We start from the raw sequence: 18,251 nt of genomic DNA on the forward strand, positions 1-18,251 counted from the left end.
ATTATTTAGCTTACTACTATTGTTGTTTACCTGTCTCCTTGAGTTTGTCTAATTGCTCACTGCTGTACCCCCGAGAGCTTGAGCCATGCTTGAGATACTGCAGGTATGTTAACAAGCATTCGTTGAACAAATGAATGACAACTTAAAGTCACAGGGCTCCAATGATCCCTCTCTGCCCTGCACCTTCTCACAGCAAACTGCCTCCTCTGAGAAACAGGCAATGTATTGCAAAAGTGTCCCCTTGTTGCAGTTGTTGGATTATATCTGCATAATAATCACTATGGATGCTTCACTTTTACGTTATGTGTGCATGCTCAGTTGTGTCCAACTTGTTGAGCCCCATGGACTGTAGCCTGCCAGTCTGCTGTCCACGGAATTTTCCAGGCAAGAATACTGGAGTGGGCTGCCATTTCCTACTCCAGGGCATCTTTCTGACCCAGGGATCCAATCCAAGTCTCCTGCATCCCCTGCACTGGCAGGCAGATTCTTTACCACTGCGCCACCTGAGGCACTCACATTTACACTAGGGCAGTATGATTTTCTTTCCTTTAAAAAAATCTTTTAATTGGAATATATTTGAAGGGCAGTATGGTTTTCAATGCAGTTTCTACCTTTATTTTGGAAGACTCCCAGAAACATTCTATTTTACTAATGACGGCTGAGAGATGACAGAGCTGAGTCCTTGGTCCTAGTTTGGTCAGAGACACAATGATACTGGTGACAGCTGTGGCAAAAGCACTCTGTCATCACTGGAAAACTGGCCTCCTGGAAGAGACTACCCATGACTACTATGACACGTCATCTTGTCTCTTGGACGTTCAGTTCCTCAGTTGGGGGGTGGGAGATGGGATCACTGCAAAGGATCCAGTCAAGACTGGGTTTTATCCGTGCACCGTGGGCTCCTCTCCGTCACGAGATCTGGCTGGCTCTGTCTCTGGCGCCGAGGCTTCCCTTATCACCCTAAAGGGGGCTCCGTGACCAGGCACGACCACGTCGGCAGTGCCCAGGACCCGCTTTCGGCTGTGGTTCTGGGCCACTGGGTCTTCGCTCAGCGCCTGCCACGAGCCCTCGTCCCCATCACGTTCAAACACATCGCCCACTACCATGACGGTTCCCAGGGCCGTGCCAGCCACCAGCACGCTCACGTCCCGCTGGCCACCGTGGCCGGGTGTGGCCCACACCTCGAGTCCCGGCCCCAACCGCAAAGGCCGCTCCTCACCCAGTCCGTGGGGGAGGTAACGGCCCCCAGGGAGGCAAAAGTCGTGCGAGACCAGCAGGGCCGCCCCGGGAAACAGCCCCAGGTTCCCGATGTGGTCCGAATGTCCGTGGGTCCCCACCACCAGAGTCACGTCTCCGGGAGCCACGCCCTGCCCCGCCAGGGCCCCCAGGAGCGCCTCGCGAGCCCAGGGGCCCGCGGTGTCCACGAGGATGGGGCCCCGGGCCGCCTCCTCTAGGGCGGTCTTCGCCTCGTAAGGCTGGGGCTCTCGGTGGCTGGAGGCCGGGCCCCAGGCCTGGGGCAGGACAAGGGTCACGGAGCCGTCGGCTCGCACAGCGTCGCCGACCCCCTCGGGCTCCGCGTAGCCTTGCAGCAGAACCACCACAGAGTAGGGGTCGCCGGGCACCAGCAGAGGGGTCTCCCCGGGCAGCGGCTCGGTGCGCACTAGACCGCTCATGGCCTGAGAGGGATCAGCTGAGAAGGGGGCTGTGGGTGACTGTCCGCTCCCTTCAGGTCCCCACACTCGCCCGGCCTCCGCCGAATGGTACCTTCCAAATCTCAGTTCCTACCCTCCTCACACGCTTAAATTGGCATCGCCCAATTGAACTTCGGCGCGAATCCGCCAGTCCCTCAGCGACTTCGGCCACCGCCCCGCTCGCGTGTGAGGTTCTCAACCGCAACCCCGGGGATGTCGTAGTTATTTCCTTTTCTCTAACCTGAGCCGCTCTCCACCTTGGACCTAGCTTTAGCGCCTCTCTCAGGATTTGCCTCACTTCGAGGAAAGAAGTGACAGTGGAAAAGCGAGAGGGAGTTTGTCTTTTGCGAGCTCCCGTAACCCAAATATGGCGGCCCGGGCGGTGCCGCGCACGGGATTTTATCCGGCGCGCTTTCGGGCATGCGCAGACCGGGGCTACACAGACGCCAGCCTGAAAACGGTCTCAGCCCGCCGATCTCTGCCAACCTCCTAGGCTGCAAAATTACAAAGCACCATTAACTTCTGACAGGCCGGCGGCAGATGGCCCTCCTCACCGGACGCTGCTGTTTATCGGGCAGCTATGATGCGTGCGCGGCAGTTGTTTGGAATTTGGGATCCAACTGATATTAAAAAAAGTTTACTAGCGTTATAGAAAATTTGGCACCTTTGATGTTACATGGTCGTCTCTCGGTGAAATTACTACGAAGTAAACCAAAGTGTCTACCCCATCTAACCTCATCTAACTTGTCAGTATCGCCCTGTCCCCATCCAGTGTCCCCTTCCCGTTCACAGATGGTTGGCATATAGCCTCCTAGATGCCAGCAGTGTGTACAGGTTGTTCAGAACGTCCATTCTGGCTTCTCTTTTAAGAATCTAAAAACAGACCTTCGAGGGGCAAAGTGACTTTGCCAAGGTCCACTGCTCCTATGCCCAGCTGACCTCTGGGTCCTGTGGAGGAATAGTGGAGATATTCAAATAACTCAATACTGTCACCACACACACCTGAGAAGGGGCTGAATGGCATTTAGAGGACTCATCTGCTGAGGCCGGGCTTCTATCTACTGCTTCCACCTTTCTCTCCCTAGCCAGGCCATGCTACACCACCAGGATCCTGCCTGAGACCAGATGGGAGAGAAGAGCTACAAGCTGTAGGGTGGGGTCACTCACACATACACACACTCTTAAAGCTGTGGGGCAAGGAGAGCTCAGACTCTCCATGACCCCTGTCCCTCCTGGGGGCTCAAAGGCAAGGGTCAAAGATCCTCTGGGTCATGCTGGGAGTGGACCGGTGTGTTAGTCATCTCCTCCTCCTCCTGATCTTGCTCCTCCTCTTCAGTCTTCTCTTGCCCATCTGTGATCTTCTCCTTTCCAGTCCAAGTTTCCTGTAGACACGCTAGGTTGGGTAATAGAAAATAATTTAGATATTAGTCCTGGGGGGCAGAGAGGTTGTAGCCTGGCAAGAAAGGGGCCAGCTCCCACGCTTACCAGTTTCAGAAGCTGGAAGCACATGACCTTCACAGAGAAAATGCTGTAGGGGCTGTTCCTGATGGTGGAAGTACCAATCTCCCACAACGTCTTCAAACTGCTCCAGCATGGTCTCACACTGGTCAAGTGGAAGGGTCAGAAGGGTTTCTACTCTGCTGTTCTGTGCACACCCTCCTCCCTGCTCTTCATTCCCGGTCTCCACTTTGGAGAGGCAGGGAGCCAGGCAGTTAAACTTGGGTTATTAGATTTGTGGTCCTTTTTCATCCAACAGACATTTATTGGCACCTACCCTGCCAAGTAAGTTATTAAGCTCCGAGTCTCAGTTCCTTGCCTGTAAAATGGGAAGTGGTAATAGTATCTACCACATCAGGTTGTTGTGAGAGTAAAATGAGGCAGCAGCTGGAAAGTATGTGGCCCCAAACCAGGCACACAGTAGGTACTCAATAAATGGCAGTATATATTCTTAGCCTCCATTATTACTTTTTTTTTTTTTTTCATTATTACTTCTTGATATGCTCCTGGGCCCACGTCAGTCAATGGCAGAGTCCCTGCTTTGCTCAAAGATGGACCTCCCTAGGATTGAGCTCCCCTCTCAGGTTCCCTTCTCACCTCCCTGGGCAATGTAGTATCCAGCCTACCTGCTTCTTGAGGAATGTGACCTCCACGCTGGGCTCATCCCACAGCTCCAGAGGGATCCCCAGATCCACCTTCACCCCCTTCTGCACCAGGCCTTTCAGTGTCGCCATGGTCTGACTCTGCCCCTGAAAGATGGGAATTTGAGCTCAGTCCAGTCCCCTGCTCCACCTCCTCCCCTTTTTGCCAGATCCACTTTGTCCTCTACTGGAGACTCTAGTGAGTGCCACAGGGATGAGGCGAGTCTACCATGGGGAGGGGACACTCCAGAGCTGGAAGAAGATGGGCAGACTTCGTGAGGACCTCAGGGGAGACAGGTTGTAGTTTCTGAAAGGTGGGATCCTGCCCTAGAGTAGAATCTGACCTTGGCGTATCTCAATGAGCCCTTGCGCTCAGCGTGAACACTGTAATCCAGGATCCGCTCACACAAATTCTCCAAGGCCTCTTCCAGCCTTGTCTCTCTGTGGGAAGAGGGGAAACAAAGACTCCCTGGATGCTGTGGGTGCTCCCAGGGCTCTTCAGAGGACTGGAAGGTGGAGGAACATTGAGAAGGACTCACGAAACGCTGTAAGGGATGTGTCTCTTCCTCTTGCCTGTGTCCAGCACCTGCCCCAGCTCCAGCACCTCTCGAGATCGGCCAGTACGACTCAGCTCTTCCTGTAGCTCCAGGCTCAGGAGTTTACATACTAGATGTCCAAGGGGATGTGAAAAATAAACAAACATACCAGCACCTCATTCTGTAGATGGCAGCAGAGCCACAGTGGTTATGGGTGCAGGCCCTGGGGCCAGACTGGCAAGGCTGGAATCCTGACTCAGCCACATAGTAGATGGGTGACAATCCTGCTGGGTCTTTGTTTCTTCACCTCTAAAACGAAGTGCCTCCATCACAGGGCTGTGGTGAGGATTAAATCAATCTATGTAAAGCCCCTAGAATAGTGCCTGGAAGGTGGTGAACACTGCATAAGTGTTTGCTGTTTCCTGCCGTTATTTATTGAGCTCCTTCTGGATACACAATAGCAATAAAGAGAGCAATAGACCCGTGATCCCTATCCACAGGACACTGCCAGTGTCACTGGGGGCAGATAAAAAGACGATGACAGTATTTTGTAATGGACCCTACACTGGGGTGGGGAGGGGATGGAGATAAAACCAAGAGACTTAATCTCACTGGGAAGTGCAAAATTCCTTCAACGGTCATTCATTGACTTCCTACTAGCCTGTGATTTCCTCAAGGATGACTATTGTGTCTCTGCCACCACTGTCTTCCCAGTACCGGTGGGTCCCAAGAAAAGGAGTGGCCTATACAGAAGTGCCAAGCAAACTCACCACAGGGGCAAGTAACAAAAGTATCTCACATATGTGTATGGCACTATGCTAGGACCAGGGAGACATAGGTACTCTCCTTCCCTCCAATGCAGTGAGAGGTGACAGATAAGGAAGGAGGCTTCCAAAGGTGGTGACATTTAAACTGGATGTTGAAGAACCAAGTACAGAAGAGTGAGGATCATTCCAGGCAAAGGACAAAAACAAAGTACAATGGCACAGAGGAGCAAGAGGACCAGGCAGTTTCAGTGACCACTGACAAGTTCAGTGTGGCTGAAGCATGGGCACTTTGGGGATGGGAGGTAGGGTATGGAAATGTAAGAAAGATGAAGGCTTGTAACAAAGAAAGAGACTTGAATGATGTGCCAAAAACGTTGAGTCTAATCACAGTAAGAGGCCTGAAGAGGTGTTAAAGCAAGGAGGGACTCTACTGAGCCTGTGTTTAGAAAGACTGACAGGTGTAGCGGGTTAAGAGTGAGAACACAAAGGAAAGGAGCGGTTAGGACCATGTCATGAAGAACACTGATACTGAAATGCAGGGTGGAGTAAGGCAAAGGGGAATAGAATCCAGGAAGAAATTAAAGCCAGGAAGGCAACAAACTAGGGAACCAGGGCGTTCGATGGCTCAGCTCTGAGGTGCCCCCTCCCAGCTGGTCCCACAGATGCAGCTACAGAAGATGCTGCTCGATGAAAAACCCACACAGTACACACCCTCTGCAAAGCCTCACAGTTATGGGGAACCTCTCCCAGTTGTTTGGCCACCTCTCTCTTTTATGAGCTTCAAAGCCTGATTTATTCACTCTCAAATTCCCGCAGGAGGGCGTAGGGCCTATAATTTGGGAGCGTCTCTGCTGGGGTGGAGCAGAGGATATCTACGAGGTAATGAGCCTGACAGCCCACTCCTACAGGCTCTTCAGATTTAGCTCTGGTCCTTTGGGGGAAACACACACGCACACACACAGAGAAGATGCTGATTGGAGTGGGCGATCGGGCCGATAGTCTCTGAACTACAACTCCCACAAGCCACTGGGGCCCAAACCAGCAAGAAAAAGCAGGCTCCCATTCTGGATGTCTCATGGGAATTGGAGTGCCATAGTTTGCGGGTAGCGCTAATACGTTCCCTCTGTTGGCCCCATTCGAATTCCACCAGGCTCCATCAGAACCTCCCTCAGGTCCTCAAGGAGGTCGAGTGACCCACCCATCACGTTCCATTTGGTCTGGCCCAGACGAAGGAGGTAGGGCAGAAGGCTGCGAATAGGGGCTACTCCATAGGGGCTACTCCCTTTAGATACCTTCGCATTTGCTGGGCAAGCGTTCTGTGTCATCCTCCTCCTCCTTCGGCGTCCCAGCCCAAGCACCGTACACAGTCAAAATGAAAAGCAACGTTCCCAACCGCACAGGTCCCATGACCAAGTGCCGTCCACAGCTAACCACCTCTCACTTTCAAACCAACTTCGAGCAGGCAGCGGGCCCTTTAAATCGCCAGGCGGTCGGCGGCAACTTTAATCCAGCCTGGCATGGGAGGCGCACGCGCAGTGCCGCCTCGAAAGAGGGCGGGGCCTCGCTGCGCTCTGGGCATCCCCACCTGGTTTTGTGGCGCCTCCCGAAGGTCCTGGCCGCCGGATAGTGAAAGAATAAACTGAAGTAATTACAGCGAGAGAGTGTGCTCCTTACACGCAGGCATAGAGACACCATTTTTATATCATTTCAGGCTCTGAGACTAGGGAGCTCATTCTGGCTCAGGGAAGGGGCAAGGGACCCGCTCTCGGTCTCTGCCAGGACCTGCTCCCGGAGGGGGCGGGGCCAATATGGCGCCGAGCGCCGGGTGAGCGGCGCTTTGGCGGCGGTGAGAGGCTTTTCCTGCGCTGGGCGTTCGGCTGGCGGGGGCGGGTCTGAGTGGTACCCGGGACTAGACCCTTTGAAGGGCCCTTGTGGGGACCCAGAGGAGGACGGTTGGTTGAGTGTCCGTGTGCGTGGGGCCTCTGTTTGCAGTGGAGGGATGTTGGGGGATGAGGTGGGCTCTCTACGCTTTCTTTCGCGCTGTACCCATTGCCTGGAGAACCTTCGACCCGCTTCTCTGCTGGGGAATGCTACACGGATCTAGATCAAGTTAGTCTCCTGTGACGCCTCCTTGCCCCTTCCACTGACCTGAGGTTTCCTGAGGCCGTGGCGTGTTTTGTGAGCCTTTACACTGGCAGAGGGTACCGCGCGGGCTATCGAAAAATTAGTAGGAGCTCGCCAGGGAACTGGGACACGACCGCCTCCTCTTTACTCGGCTCCAGGTCCAGAGTATGTGTTGAATAAATGTGTCCTCTGCAGACAAGATTTATAAAAGTGGGGGAGGAGACCTGGGATAGGTTGGGAAGAACGAAATTGTTTTTCCCTTCCCTCTTCTCGCCCCTCCATCAGGCCCACACCTGCCCCTCACCACCTTGCAGTCGGTCCTGAACACTTTTGACATTAGACTTCCTAATGCCAGGTTCAAGTGAGCCACTTTCCTTTTGGCCACAAAGTAGATTCCAAGCTTGGGCCTATGTCTTGTTCGATAATAATGGTACCGAGTCCTCAGTGAGTTCCTAATCTCTAAGCCTTACAACTCACTCATATATTCAGCAGGTATTTGTTGAGTGTCTGTCTGGGGACTCTGCATACATCAGTCAACATAACAAAGCTCTCTGTCCACACAGAGAAGGGAAGGGGCGATGTGGTGAGAAGCATAAGAAGTAATACAGTATGTATCAGCAGATGTTAAAGTCCATGGTAATTTAAAAAAAAAAAAAAGAGGGGGGTGGGGTGCAGTATTAAACAGGGTGATGGGAATAGGCAGCCTGGGGACATCTAGGGAAGGGCATTCCAGGCAGAGGGAACAGAGCAAGACCACAAAGCAAGAACATGCCTGGCATCTTGGAACAGCAAGGAGGACCATGGGGCTGGATCATAGTGGAAGAAGAAAGGAAAGGTCAGAGACTTGGTGGGGAGAGAGCAAATCATAAAGGACCCCGTAGACCAAAATAAGGATTTTGTATTTACGCTGTGGCACACTGCGAGCCAATACAGGGTTTTGAGCAGAGAAATGACCCAATCTGATTTATATTTTGACAGAATCATTCTGGCTGCTATGTTGGGAAAAGACGTAGGGAGCAAGGATGGAAGCAGGAAGACCCTGTCAGGAGGCTCTTAAGGTTCCCGGGGGATGGATAATAGTGAGCCGGCCACGCAGTGGGAGCAGAGGGATCAAGTCGGATCACCTGATGGGTTTGCGGTGAGGGCTCACATGATGAATGAGCATCTGGATTAATGGCGTTGCTATGAAGATGAGGAAAGCTGAGGCTGGAGCAGGTGGGGAGAGGGATGTCAGGAGTTGAGTTCAGAAGAAATTTTAAGTAGCCAGTTAAATATACAACTCTGGAGTTGGGAAGAAAGCTCTGGGTGGGGGATATAAATTTACCGTCCTTAGCCTGTATGCAATACTGAAAGCTGTGAGAATGGTTGAGGTCATCAAGGGAATATGTATACCTCATAGCTATACGAGGACCAAATGAGGGCATTCCAGCATCAGGCAGATGAGGAGAAGAGGAAGAACCAGCAAAGGCAATGTAAAGAGGGGCCAGTGAAGTAGGAGGAAAACCAAGAGCAGGAGTCAAAATCCTAACTGGGGTAGGTTCAAGAGAAGGAGAGGAGTTGGGGAGGGGCGTGACGAGAACCTCTATAGTAACAGGTAAGAAGACAGAGCACGTGGGTGCCAGTGATGCTCAGCGGGTGGACATAGCAATGGGAGCCTGGGGAAGTCTCTTCTGGTGGCCAAAAGTCAGGGAGGAGAAGAGATGACAGGTGAGATGGAACCTGAGTCCATTGAGCTCTGTGACCATCAGAGCAGCATCAAGAACCCATCTGAAGTTTGTGGCCAGGAATTTAAAGCGCAAATTGGTCAACATGGCTGTGTATTTTCTCATCACATTCAATGGTAGGGGCACATAGGCTTAGACAGGGCAAGTTGTATTTAACCAATATTTTATATTTGTCAAGCATGAATAATGATGCAAGAAGGGACAAGAGACATAAAGGTAGGCATGTCAACCACCTGAGGGAAAAAAGACACTTTGCACATTTTACAGAGAAGAAACCCAAAGCCGGGAGCATTTAAGTAGCTTGCCTAGACAACACTGCTAGGTAGTCCTGGGGCTGGGATTTAAACTGAGAACTGAGATCGTTCTGCTGTACCTGACTTGTACTGTGCCTGGCACAGAACCAGAGCTCAATAAATTGCGTCCAGTTGGGTCCAAGTCCTACCTGCTGTTCAGCGAGTGCTGCTCGTGTGAGGATGGACAGAAGACGTCCCCCAGCTCCATCCCCCTCACGCTCCACTGTTCTCCCCTCCAGCGGCCTCCTGACTGGATAGCCCCTGTTCTTTAGGCCTCATTCTCGGGTTTCTTCTCACCCCCTGCCAGGGTCTCCATCTCTCTGCCCTGGGGCATCATCCTTCCGGGGAGGGGAGGAGGGGCTCCAGAATGGCTGAGGAGAAGAAGCTGAAGCTGAGCAACACCGTGCTGCCCTCGGAGTCCATGAAGGTGGTGGCCGAGTCCATGGGCATCGCTCAGATTCAGGAGGAGACCTGCCAGCTGCTGACGGATGAGGTCAGCTACCGCATCAAGGAGATCGCGCAGGTACCCTGGTCTTCCTGCACTGCACAGAGACTGCTGCCCAGGCTGCCTTCTTCCCCAGGGTCTCCGGCTGACGTCTGTCCTCCCACCCCCCACCCAGGATGCCTTGAAGTTCATGCACATGGGGAAGCGGCAGAAACTCACCACCAGTGACATTGACTACGCACTGAAGCTAAAGAACGTCGAGGTGATGGGGACGCACAGGATGGAGGGGCAGGGTGTCGAGACCTCCCAGGCGCTGCATTGACCTCAGCCCAGCCAGCTCAGGCTCCCTTCTCATCCAGGGTCTCTCTCCCTCCTGTTGTAGCCACTGTATGGCTTCCACGCTCAGGAATTCATTCCTTTCCGTTTTGCCTCTGGTGGCGGCCGGGAGCTTTACTTCTACGAGGAGAAGGAGGTTGACCTGAGCGATATCATCAACACCCCTCTGCCCCGGGTGCCCCTGGACGTCTGCCTCAAAGGTTGGGGGAGGGGAGAACAAGGGGCAGGGAGGAGGGAAAGGGCCGTGTGTGGGTGTGAGGAAGGGCACTGGTGAAGGAGCCCTCCGTGTGAGACCCCTAATGGGGAACATGAAGGAAAACATCCGTTCGAGTGGAGTGACTTCCTGATGTCCCCGCCCGGTGGTTCACCTGGACACCTTTGTTCCTCGCAGCTCACTGGTTAAGCATCGAAGGCTGCCAGCCTGCAATTCCAGAGAACCCACCCCCAGGTAACCTCCACGCCCAACATCCACCCCTTTCCCTCCCCCCTCCACTTCTCCAGACTGCTTTCCTTTCTCGCCAGCTCCCAAGGAGCAGCAGAAGGCTGAGGCCACAGAACCCCTGAAGTCAGCCAAGCCAGGCCAGGAGGAAGACGGCCCCTTGAAAGGCAAAGGTCAGGGGGCTGCTCCAGCTGACGGCAAAGGTCAGTACAGCTGGGCCAGGCCTCTTGCCCAAAGCCAGATGGTCATGTGTGTGAGGGGGGTGAGGTCAGGGCAGAGGTTGTGAGCTCTGGCCAGTGAGCCCCAGAAACAGCTAAGAAGCCGGTCTCCGTAGGTGGGGGAGGTGAGGCTAGAGGTTTGCCTAGTGCCCAGGCCTCCTCAGGAGCTTTCCTGCCTAAACCTGGCTTCCTGATTCACACAGGGAAAGAGAAGAAGGCGCCACCCCTGCTGGAGGGGGCGCCTCTGCGACTGAAGCCCCGAAGCATCCACGAGTTGTCAGTGGAGCAGCAGCTATACTACAAGGAGATCACTGAGGCCTGTGTGGGCTCCTGCGAGGCCAAGAGAGCGGTGAGGCCCCACTACGTGTCCTGCCTTCGCCCCTCCTTGGCCCCGGGGTTCACCCCGCTTCACTCATTCCCCTCCCCCCACAGGAGGCTCTGCAGAGCATTGCCACGGACCCCGGTCTCTACCAAATGCTGCCACGCTTCAGCACCTTCATCTCAGAGGGGGTGAGAGGCCACGGGAGGACGAAGTGGGGTTCCAGGGGTGGGCGGGCAGCAGAGGAGGCTCATAGAGGGTCCCTGCTGGCCCATCCCTGCTCCCTCCCCACCCCAGGTGCGTGTGAATGTGGTGCAGAACAACCTGGCCCTGCTCATCTACCTGATGCGCATGGTGAAGGCGCTGATGGACAACCCTACCCTGTACCTAGAGAAATATGTGAGTGGACCTGCTGGCCCGCCTCTTGTCCGGGCTCGGGGACCATCTGTCACAGCTGGCTGACGCGGGGCTTCTCCCCCAGGTGCACGAGTTGATCCCGGCTGTGATGACCTGCATCGTGAGCAGGCAGCTGTGCCTGCGGCCAGATGTGGACAATCACTGGGCGCTTCGGGACTTCGCCGCCCGCCTGGTGGCCCAGATCTGCAAGCACTTCAGCACAACCACGAACAACATCCAGTCCCGCATCACCAAGACCTTCACCAAGGTGAGCCCTTTCCATCACTGGCTGGGTTGTTATGGGAACAGTGAGTACCACGCCCACGCCAGTGTGGCTTCAGGAAGGGACACTGAAAGCCAGCGGCAGAGAGGTGCGGACTGGACTTGGACCAGATCCGCAGTGTCTTTTTTTCTAGTTGTGGGATTCCACTTTAAAGTTCAAAAACAAAAACTAATTGCTGTGGGACTTCCCTGGTGGCCCAGTGGTTAAGACTCCATGCTTCCAATGCAGAGGGCGAGGGTTCGATCCCTGGGCAGGGAACTAAGAGCCCACATGCTGCACAGTGCTGCCAGAGAATTAAAGCAAACTAATCTCTGAGGTCAGAATAGCAGCTACTTTGGGGAGGAGGGAGTGGTCGGGAAAGAGCTGTTGTGTCTTAAATGACTTATAAGGAAGTGAGTATATGAGACTCAAGTCCTTACCAGTTAGCTTTTCACACCCCTTCATTTGGGTTTATTTTCCATCCCCTTACAGAGTTGGGTGGACGAGAAGACCCCGTGGACAACGCGCTACGGCTCCATCGCAGGCCTGGCAGAGCTGGGACACGATGTTAGGCCCTGGCAGGGGAGCCCTGGGGAGGGGAGGGATCGGGAGGTCAGAGTGGGCAACAGCCTCCCGACCTGGGAGACCCTGTGGTGACCCCCAGACCCCGGCTTCTCCCTTCCTTTACTAACAGGTGATTAAGACACTGATTCTGCCGCGGCTGCAGCAGGAAGGGGAGCGGATCCGTGGGGTTCTGGATGGCCCAGTGCTGAGCAACATTGACCGCATCGGGGCTGACCACGTGCAGAGCCTCCTCCTGGTGACAGAGCCCCACCCTCCCCCTTCTTCCCACTGATGCCCCCTCTTCCCCCGCCACACACACAGGACAGTCTTTAGCAAGCATAGAGCGTCTTCCATTCACTTATCCCCTCTTCGCCTCATGTGCAGAGCACACCTGAGTCCAGTACTGTTAATAGCTGGCACTGTGTAAGACCTGAGTAAGAAATAAGGAGTTTGAACTCAGCCTGTGACTTTCCAGCCTGACCTGCCCCTGATGCTTCTGCAAGGCACACGCCCTGTGGACTGGCTGGCCCTTAGATGTGACCACTGTAATCACTCAGCGAGCTGTCCACTCAGCCAGCTGGTGCCTGTGTTCTCTACGAGGAAAAACCTCCGCATTCCTTACACACCGATAAGCCAGCGAGCACAGCCTGGCCTCCAGCAGGCATGCACTGAAACAATGGATGACCTCCTTTGTCACCCCTTCCCTGTCCGGATTCTCAGCGTCCCGGCCCTCCCTCCACCTGGTGGATCTTTGCCTTCTCTCTACAGAAACACTGTGCCCCTGTCCTGGCAAAGCTGCGCCCGCCGCCCGACAATCAGGACGCCTATCGGGCAGAATTTGGGTCCCTTGGGCCCCTCCTCTGCTCGCATGTGGTCAAGGCCCGGGCTCAGGCTGCACTGCAGGCTCAGCAGGTCAACAGGACCACCCTGACCATCACTCAGGTCAGTGCAGGCTCGGGGAGGAAGGGGGAGCAAGTGGAGAGGGAGGGGAGGGTGAAAGGAAGGAAAACTCGGGGGGTGGTTCCCATCCCAGTGGGGCTCACAGACACCACATGCTGGGGGGCGCACCCTGATTTCTGTGAAACATGGGGCCCCCTAAGTCAGCCATCTTGGGGGAGCTGGTGAACACAGATGGTGATGTTTTCTTCCTGCTGCTGCTTTCTACAGCCCCGGCCCACACTGACCCTGTCACAGGCCCCCCAGCCTGGCCCTCGGACCCCCGGCCTGCTGAAGGTCCCCGGCTCCATTGCATTGCCTGTCCAGACGCTTGTGTCTACGCGAGCTGCTGCCCCCCCACAGCCGTCCCCGCCGCCAACCAAGTTCATTGTCATGTCCTCGTCCTCCAGCGCCTCATCCACCCAGCAGGTACCCCGCGTGGGACTGGGAATACTGGGGCCCAGGTTGGAGCACGGGAGGCATCCCCCAGCCTGGGGTGTGGGGCGGGTGCAGGCCAGCGGCACTGCCTTCCTTCCGGCCCAGGTCCTGTCCCTCAGCACCTCAGCCCCGGGCTCCGGTTCCACCACAACCTCTCCCGTCACCACCACCGTCCCCAGCGTGCAGCCCATCGTCAAGCTGGTCTCCACCGCCACCACCGCGCCCCCCAGCACCGCCCCCGCTGGTCCTGGCAGTGTCCAGAAGTACATTGTGGTGTCTCTGCCGCCCACGGGGGAGGGCAAAGGAGGCCCCGCCTCCCATCCTTCTCCTGTCCCTACCCCAACCTCAGCCCCCTCCCCACTTGGGGGCAGCGCCCTCTGTGGGGGGAAACCGGAAGCTGGGGAGAGCCCCCCTCCTGCTCCAGGGACTCCAAAGGCTAATGGCTCGCAGCCCCCCGGGACCGGCTCCCCTCCTCCCGCACCCTGATGCTGACCTTCTCCCTGGATTCTCTCTCTCTCTCCCACACACACAGACACACACATGCTGGGTGGAAGAAGGTAGTAGCCAGCTTCCCCCTATGTGACTTTCTCTTTAGATATTGTACAGCCAGTTGCTCAGAATAAAAGTTTGATTTTTAAGTTGTGATCCACTTCAGTCCTCCCTGGGTCAGGTCCCACAGGAGAGTCTATCTCGTCGAGCTCCCTGGTCTCAAGGACTCAGGACTCTTCCAGCCCCAGCCCCAGGTCAGGACACTAGGAGAGAAAACTTCGTCCTTCTCCGATGCCCTGACCGCCACCTCTGCCTCCTGTGTCGTTTGGGAGCCTCAGATCCGAATGACGTAGGCGTCGCTGTGGCTGAGGTGTCGCACCCACTTGTGGGGGTTGGCGTTGCCACAGGGTCTGAATGCCAGCCTGAGGAAGCGGACCTGGAGGCCGGAGCACGTGTGCCGGGGAAGTTCGAAGGAGAGGCTGGCGGGGCCCAGCCCCAGAGGAGCTGAGGCGGAAGGGCCTTGGCCAGGAGGCCCAGGGAGGCCTGGGACGTCCATCTGTGAGGGGGAGAGGCAGAGAACGGTGCTGAAGGCCCCGAGAGGAGGGCAGGCAAGAGAGCCAAGGGGCCAGGAAGCTGACCACACTGACCGCCTGCGTGAGGAGGCATGGGTCAGGGCTGGAGGTGGAGGCGGGGGCAGGGCCTTCGAGAATCAGCAGCTGGTACCTGGAAAAGGCCTGAAAGCTGAGAGCCTCCTTGCACTCGAGGCAGGTCCCAGCGAAGGGCTCCCTCCCCCAGTTCTGCCTTCTGCTCTGGGCTGCTCAGCTCCTGAGATAGGCTAGAGTTGGGAGAGGAAAGGGTTGGGCTCAGCCCCTGCCCCACAGCTCCCACCCCAGCGCTATCCGTTTTCCTGAGAAGCTAGTGCGACTGCCCACAGGCCCGTAGTGCACACATGCTTACCTGACCACCCCTCGAGGCAGGGGAAGATGCAGCCTGACGTTCAGAGCCTGGCTGCAAGGGAGAAGGGAGCAGTCAGTCCCAGGAAAGCCGCATCCCATCTTCATTAATGTCACCACTGGACTTGCGCACAAGCGCCCCCCACCCCCTTCCCAAACTCCAGGCTCTCCCCTGGATTCTGAGGCTGCCGGCCGCACCTGGGGGTGGAAAGAGCAGCTATCTGGGCCTTGTCTCCTACCCTCCATAGCTGGACTAGGCTGGGCTCCCCCCACTCACCTCTTTGGGGGCAGGTCACAACGTAACTTCAGATAAACCTGGAGCCTGTGTGAGGGGGTACAAATACTGTTACTCAGGCCCTATCCCCAGGCAGGGCCCCCATGTGTGGCTGTGGCTTTTGCCCCAGGAAGGAAAGAGAAGAACTGAGATCCACCCAACTCTATGAGCCATTACACACACGGAGCTGGGTCCACTTGTGGGGGAGGGTGCCTATTCTAACTTGGAGCCAATGTCACCACCACCACCACACTCCAAAATCAACCTGGGAATTACATACATACATACAAATACATATGTACACACACGTACATACATACATCGGCTTGGGGTCCAGAGAAGTTCTAGAGAGGGGAAATGGTCTCACCTGCCTGAGCCTCGGTCCCACTGCACAGAGGGAAAGAGCCGGAAGGGGAGCGGGGAAGGGAGGTCATCTGAGAGTTGGTACCTCATCACAGTCAGCTGAGACCAGAGAGGAATGGAGGTGAGTTTGGTCTCCTTACACCTGAATGGCCTCCCTCCCCCTCAGTAGATGGAATGTGCTAGGCCAGCCCGGTCCTGACCTCACCCTGAGGGGGCTGCAGACGGAGGATCCGATGAGATTCAAACTCATCCAGGTACACTGAACTGTGAAAGGAGACCTCATCCACCCGAATTCCCGGCCCATAGCCTGGAAAGAGAGAAAGACCCCCTCTGCTGATCTGTGTTTTGGGAGGGGGTGGGGATCCATGGTGGGGATCCATCTAACTAACCCAGATGAAACCTAGGACAGTGACCTCTACCTAGAAGAAAAAGACCCACTTTCTCCTCACCTCTCAGTTCGGACTTCCCCACACAAAACTCCTCAGTCAAGCCGATGCGCATCTCTGTCAGACAAAAGAGTATCAGAAGAAGCCACCATACTACCATACCCGCCATCAAGGAGCCATTCCCACACCCCAACCCGGTCCAGCCCGCACGCTGCTCACCTGAGCCGCTAGGCAGAAAGCTCTTGAGCCGGATCTCTCCCTGCACGTCCACCTTGAGCAGCGAGCCCTGAGAGCAGCGGGAGGTCAATGCCCAGCAATTCCCAGGTGCCACCATCCTCAGCCGCAGGGCTGGGGGCCCAAACTTACGTTAGAGGCTATCAGTACGGACAATCTCTCGACCACGTCCAGAAACACTTCGTTCTTTTGGCTCTAAGGAGAGAGAGGGGGTCTGGTGGTTGGAGGTTGGTTGGTCTGTCTTCTAACGTGGACAGGCAGAAAGGACAGAACAGTGGAGGCTGGGGCCCAGGATGGGGGCACAGGGCTAAGAAAAGGGATCCTCCATGTCTAGAGAAGGGGGAAAGATATACCAGGATCTTGCACTCTGGGGACTCAAAAACCAGACGATGTGAACCCAGTAGCCCCTCCCTCACCTGGTCAGAGCGGCTGGACAGGACGGGCCGGCTGGCTGCACTGCTGGGGGCCACTTTGCTCTGTTGTGTCTCGGCCCCAAACTGAAAGCACCCAAATCAATCAATCCTCATGGCTGATGCTTCCCACTAACCCTCCTCAATCCTGGCCTCCTCTGTCCCCGGACTGACCAAGCCAACGCTGCTGAGATCAAAGAGGCTGAAGGGTTTGCTGACCACAGCCTCTGTCTGAATGAAGTTCCTCAGCACCTCCGTGGATGTGGTCTGTACGTAGCCATAGTCCTAGGGACAGAGGAAAGACGCTTTTTGGGTACTCGGTGGGGGAAGGGGTGAAAATGAATGCTGTATCTTCAGGGAACCGGGGACAGGGAGGCACCTCACCAGCACTTCATCCAGGAGTTCATAGACCAGAGCCACGTTGCGAGAGATGGTCGCCTCCCCTAGGGAGCCACAGTAATCACCCAGAAGAGTGGCCAACCTGCGAAAACCCGGACAGAGAGTGCATAACTCCTCCTCTCTGACTCCCTGACCCCTGCACCCGGGTGCCCAGCCCTGCCCTCCTCACCGGGAGAGCAGCTCCAGGAGACTGAAGGGAGAAATGTTTTCTGAAGTAGTGGCCACCAAGTAGAGACCGCTGTGTCTGATGTGAATAAAGTGACGATCATCGTGGTGCTGAGGCAGAGGCAAGGAGAAAAACGTTAGGAAGAGAGCTGCAGTGATTCCTGGCCATGAGACTGAGGCTAGTATCCTGATTTCCTTACTTACTAGCAGCGTGACTTTAGGCCACATATGAAACCTCCCCAAGGGGCCCAGCTTCCTAATGTGTAAATGAAGTTAGTAATAGTACCTACTCCAAAGTGGCTGAGGATTGAGACGTGTGAAGAGCTGTGCCTGGTGCGGTTAGCGATCAGTAAACCGCCATTAATATTATTTAGAGGAGTGTACCCTCTTCCACCCCCCGTATGAGCTCTTAGAGAACGTCCCGGGAGGAGGTGCCTCCCAACCCCAGACCACCAACCGCAGACCCACCACCCAACCCCCACTCCCGCCAGTAGTTACCATGACAACCGGAGACTCGTCTCCAGGCAGTCCCGTCAGCTTCCGGTAGAAGAGCTCGGCCACATCCCGGCCGCCGCTGTCTCCGCGGACTGACCGAGTGGAAGGGAAGCTAAGGAGCTGGCGACACTCGCTGGCACTGGGGCCCTAGTCCCACTCAGCCCTTCTCCCCCCGCCCCGCTGGCCAAGGATACAGTCCTTGTAGATGAGCGGGTCCCCCTTGGAAGACAGAATGAAGAACTGGGAAATCATGGCCGTTCTGGAGAATAGACTAGGAGACAGCAAACGCTGGGCCTGCCCCGCCCTGCGGCCCCGGAACAAAAGGACGCGAGTAGACTGGCCCTTTAAGAGCGATTCTCCTCCGACCGCGGGAAACCCGGCGCGCGCCCCGCCTCGCCCAGCCCTTCCCTCCAAACACCCGCGCCTCTTCCCCGTCACTCAGCCCAGGTTCGCCCGT

At 55.7% G+C, this 18,251-nt stretch overlaps 4 protein-coding genes across 8 annotated transcripts; 1 reads left to right on the plus strand and 3 right to left on the minus strand.

Moving 5' to 3' along the window:
* Nucleotides 1–592: 592 nt before the first annotated feature.
* MBLAC1 (metallo-beta-lactamase domain containing 1) lies at nt 593–1,673 on the minus strand. The gene has a single exon (XM_061402570.1). It carries the CDS (start codon nt 1,671–1,673, stop codon nt 882–884), a length of 792 nt encoding a protein of 263 aa, XP_061258554.1. The 3' UTR covers nt 593–881.
* CNPY4 (canopy FGF signaling regulator 4) lies at nt 593–6,685 on the minus strand. The gene is made up of 6 exons (XM_061402572.1): nt 6,425–6,685; nt 4,369–4,495; nt 4,174–4,270; nt 3,815–3,937; nt 3,177–3,294; nt 593–3,084 (listed from the first exon to the last, which is right to left on the minus strand). The coding sequence occupies exons 1-6, from the start codon at nt 6,537–6,539 to the stop codon at nt 2,945–2,947; spliced, it is 720 nt and encodes a 239-aa protein (XP_061258556.1). The 5' UTR covers nt 6,540–6,685; the 3' UTR covers nt 593–2,944.
* A 207-nt stretch (nt 6,686–6,892) lies between these two features.
* On the plus strand, nt 6,893–14,264 carry TAF6 (TATA-box binding protein associated factor 6). Of its 5 annotated transcripts, none has more exons than XM_061402566.1 (15): nt 6,893–6,978; nt 9,581–9,796; nt 9,894–9,980; nt 10,101–10,254; nt 10,446–10,502; nt 10,577–10,696; nt 10,915–11,060; nt 11,144–11,221; nt 11,328–11,429; nt 11,512–11,694; nt 12,181–12,255; nt 12,383–12,508; nt 13,021–13,194; nt 13,420–13,617; nt 13,732–14,264. In XM_061402566.1, the coding sequence occupies exons 2-15, from the start codon at nt 9,641–9,643 to the stop codon at nt 14,110–14,112; spliced, it is 2,037 nt and encodes a 678-aa protein (XP_061258550.1). In that variant the 5' UTR covers nt 6,893–6,978; nt 9,581–9,640; the 3' UTR covers nt 14,113–14,264. The 5 variants fall into 5 exon arrangements, with proteins under 5 accessions (XP_061258550.1, XP_061258547.1, XP_061258546.1 ...); XM_061402563.1 differs by having other exon boundaries at nt 6,897–6,957; XM_061402562.1 differs by lacking the exon at nt 6,893–6,978 and adding an exon at nt 6,985–7,421.
* On the minus strand, nt 14,241–18,232 carry AP4M1 (adaptor related protein complex 4 subunit mu 1). The gene is made up of 15 exons (XM_061402567.1): nt 17,989–18,232; nt 17,798–17,886; nt 17,304–17,410; nt 17,120–17,216; nt 16,910–17,020; nt 16,742–16,822; nt 16,458–16,520; nt 16,311–16,377; nt 16,155–16,208; nt 15,906–16,012; nt 15,710–15,804; nt 15,346–15,390; nt 15,073–15,123; nt 14,839–14,950; nt 14,241–14,671 (listed from the first exon to the last, which is right to left on the minus strand). The coding sequence occupies exons 1-15, from the start codon at nt 18,044–18,046 to the stop codon at nt 14,450–14,452; spliced, it is 1,359 nt and encodes a 452-aa protein (XP_061258551.1). The 5' UTR covers nt 18,047–18,232; the 3' UTR covers nt 14,241–14,449.
* Nucleotides 18,233–18,251: the final 19 nt, after the last annotated feature.

The sequence above is a fragment of the Bos javanicus genome, chromosome 25 (genome assembly GCF_032452875.1).
Source record: "Bos javanicus breed banteng chromosome 25, ARS-OSU_banteng_1.0, whole genome shotgun sequence".
NCBI classification, from domain to species: domain Eukaryota; kingdom Metazoa; phylum Chordata; class Mammalia; order Artiodactyla; family Bovidae; genus Bos; species Bos javanicus.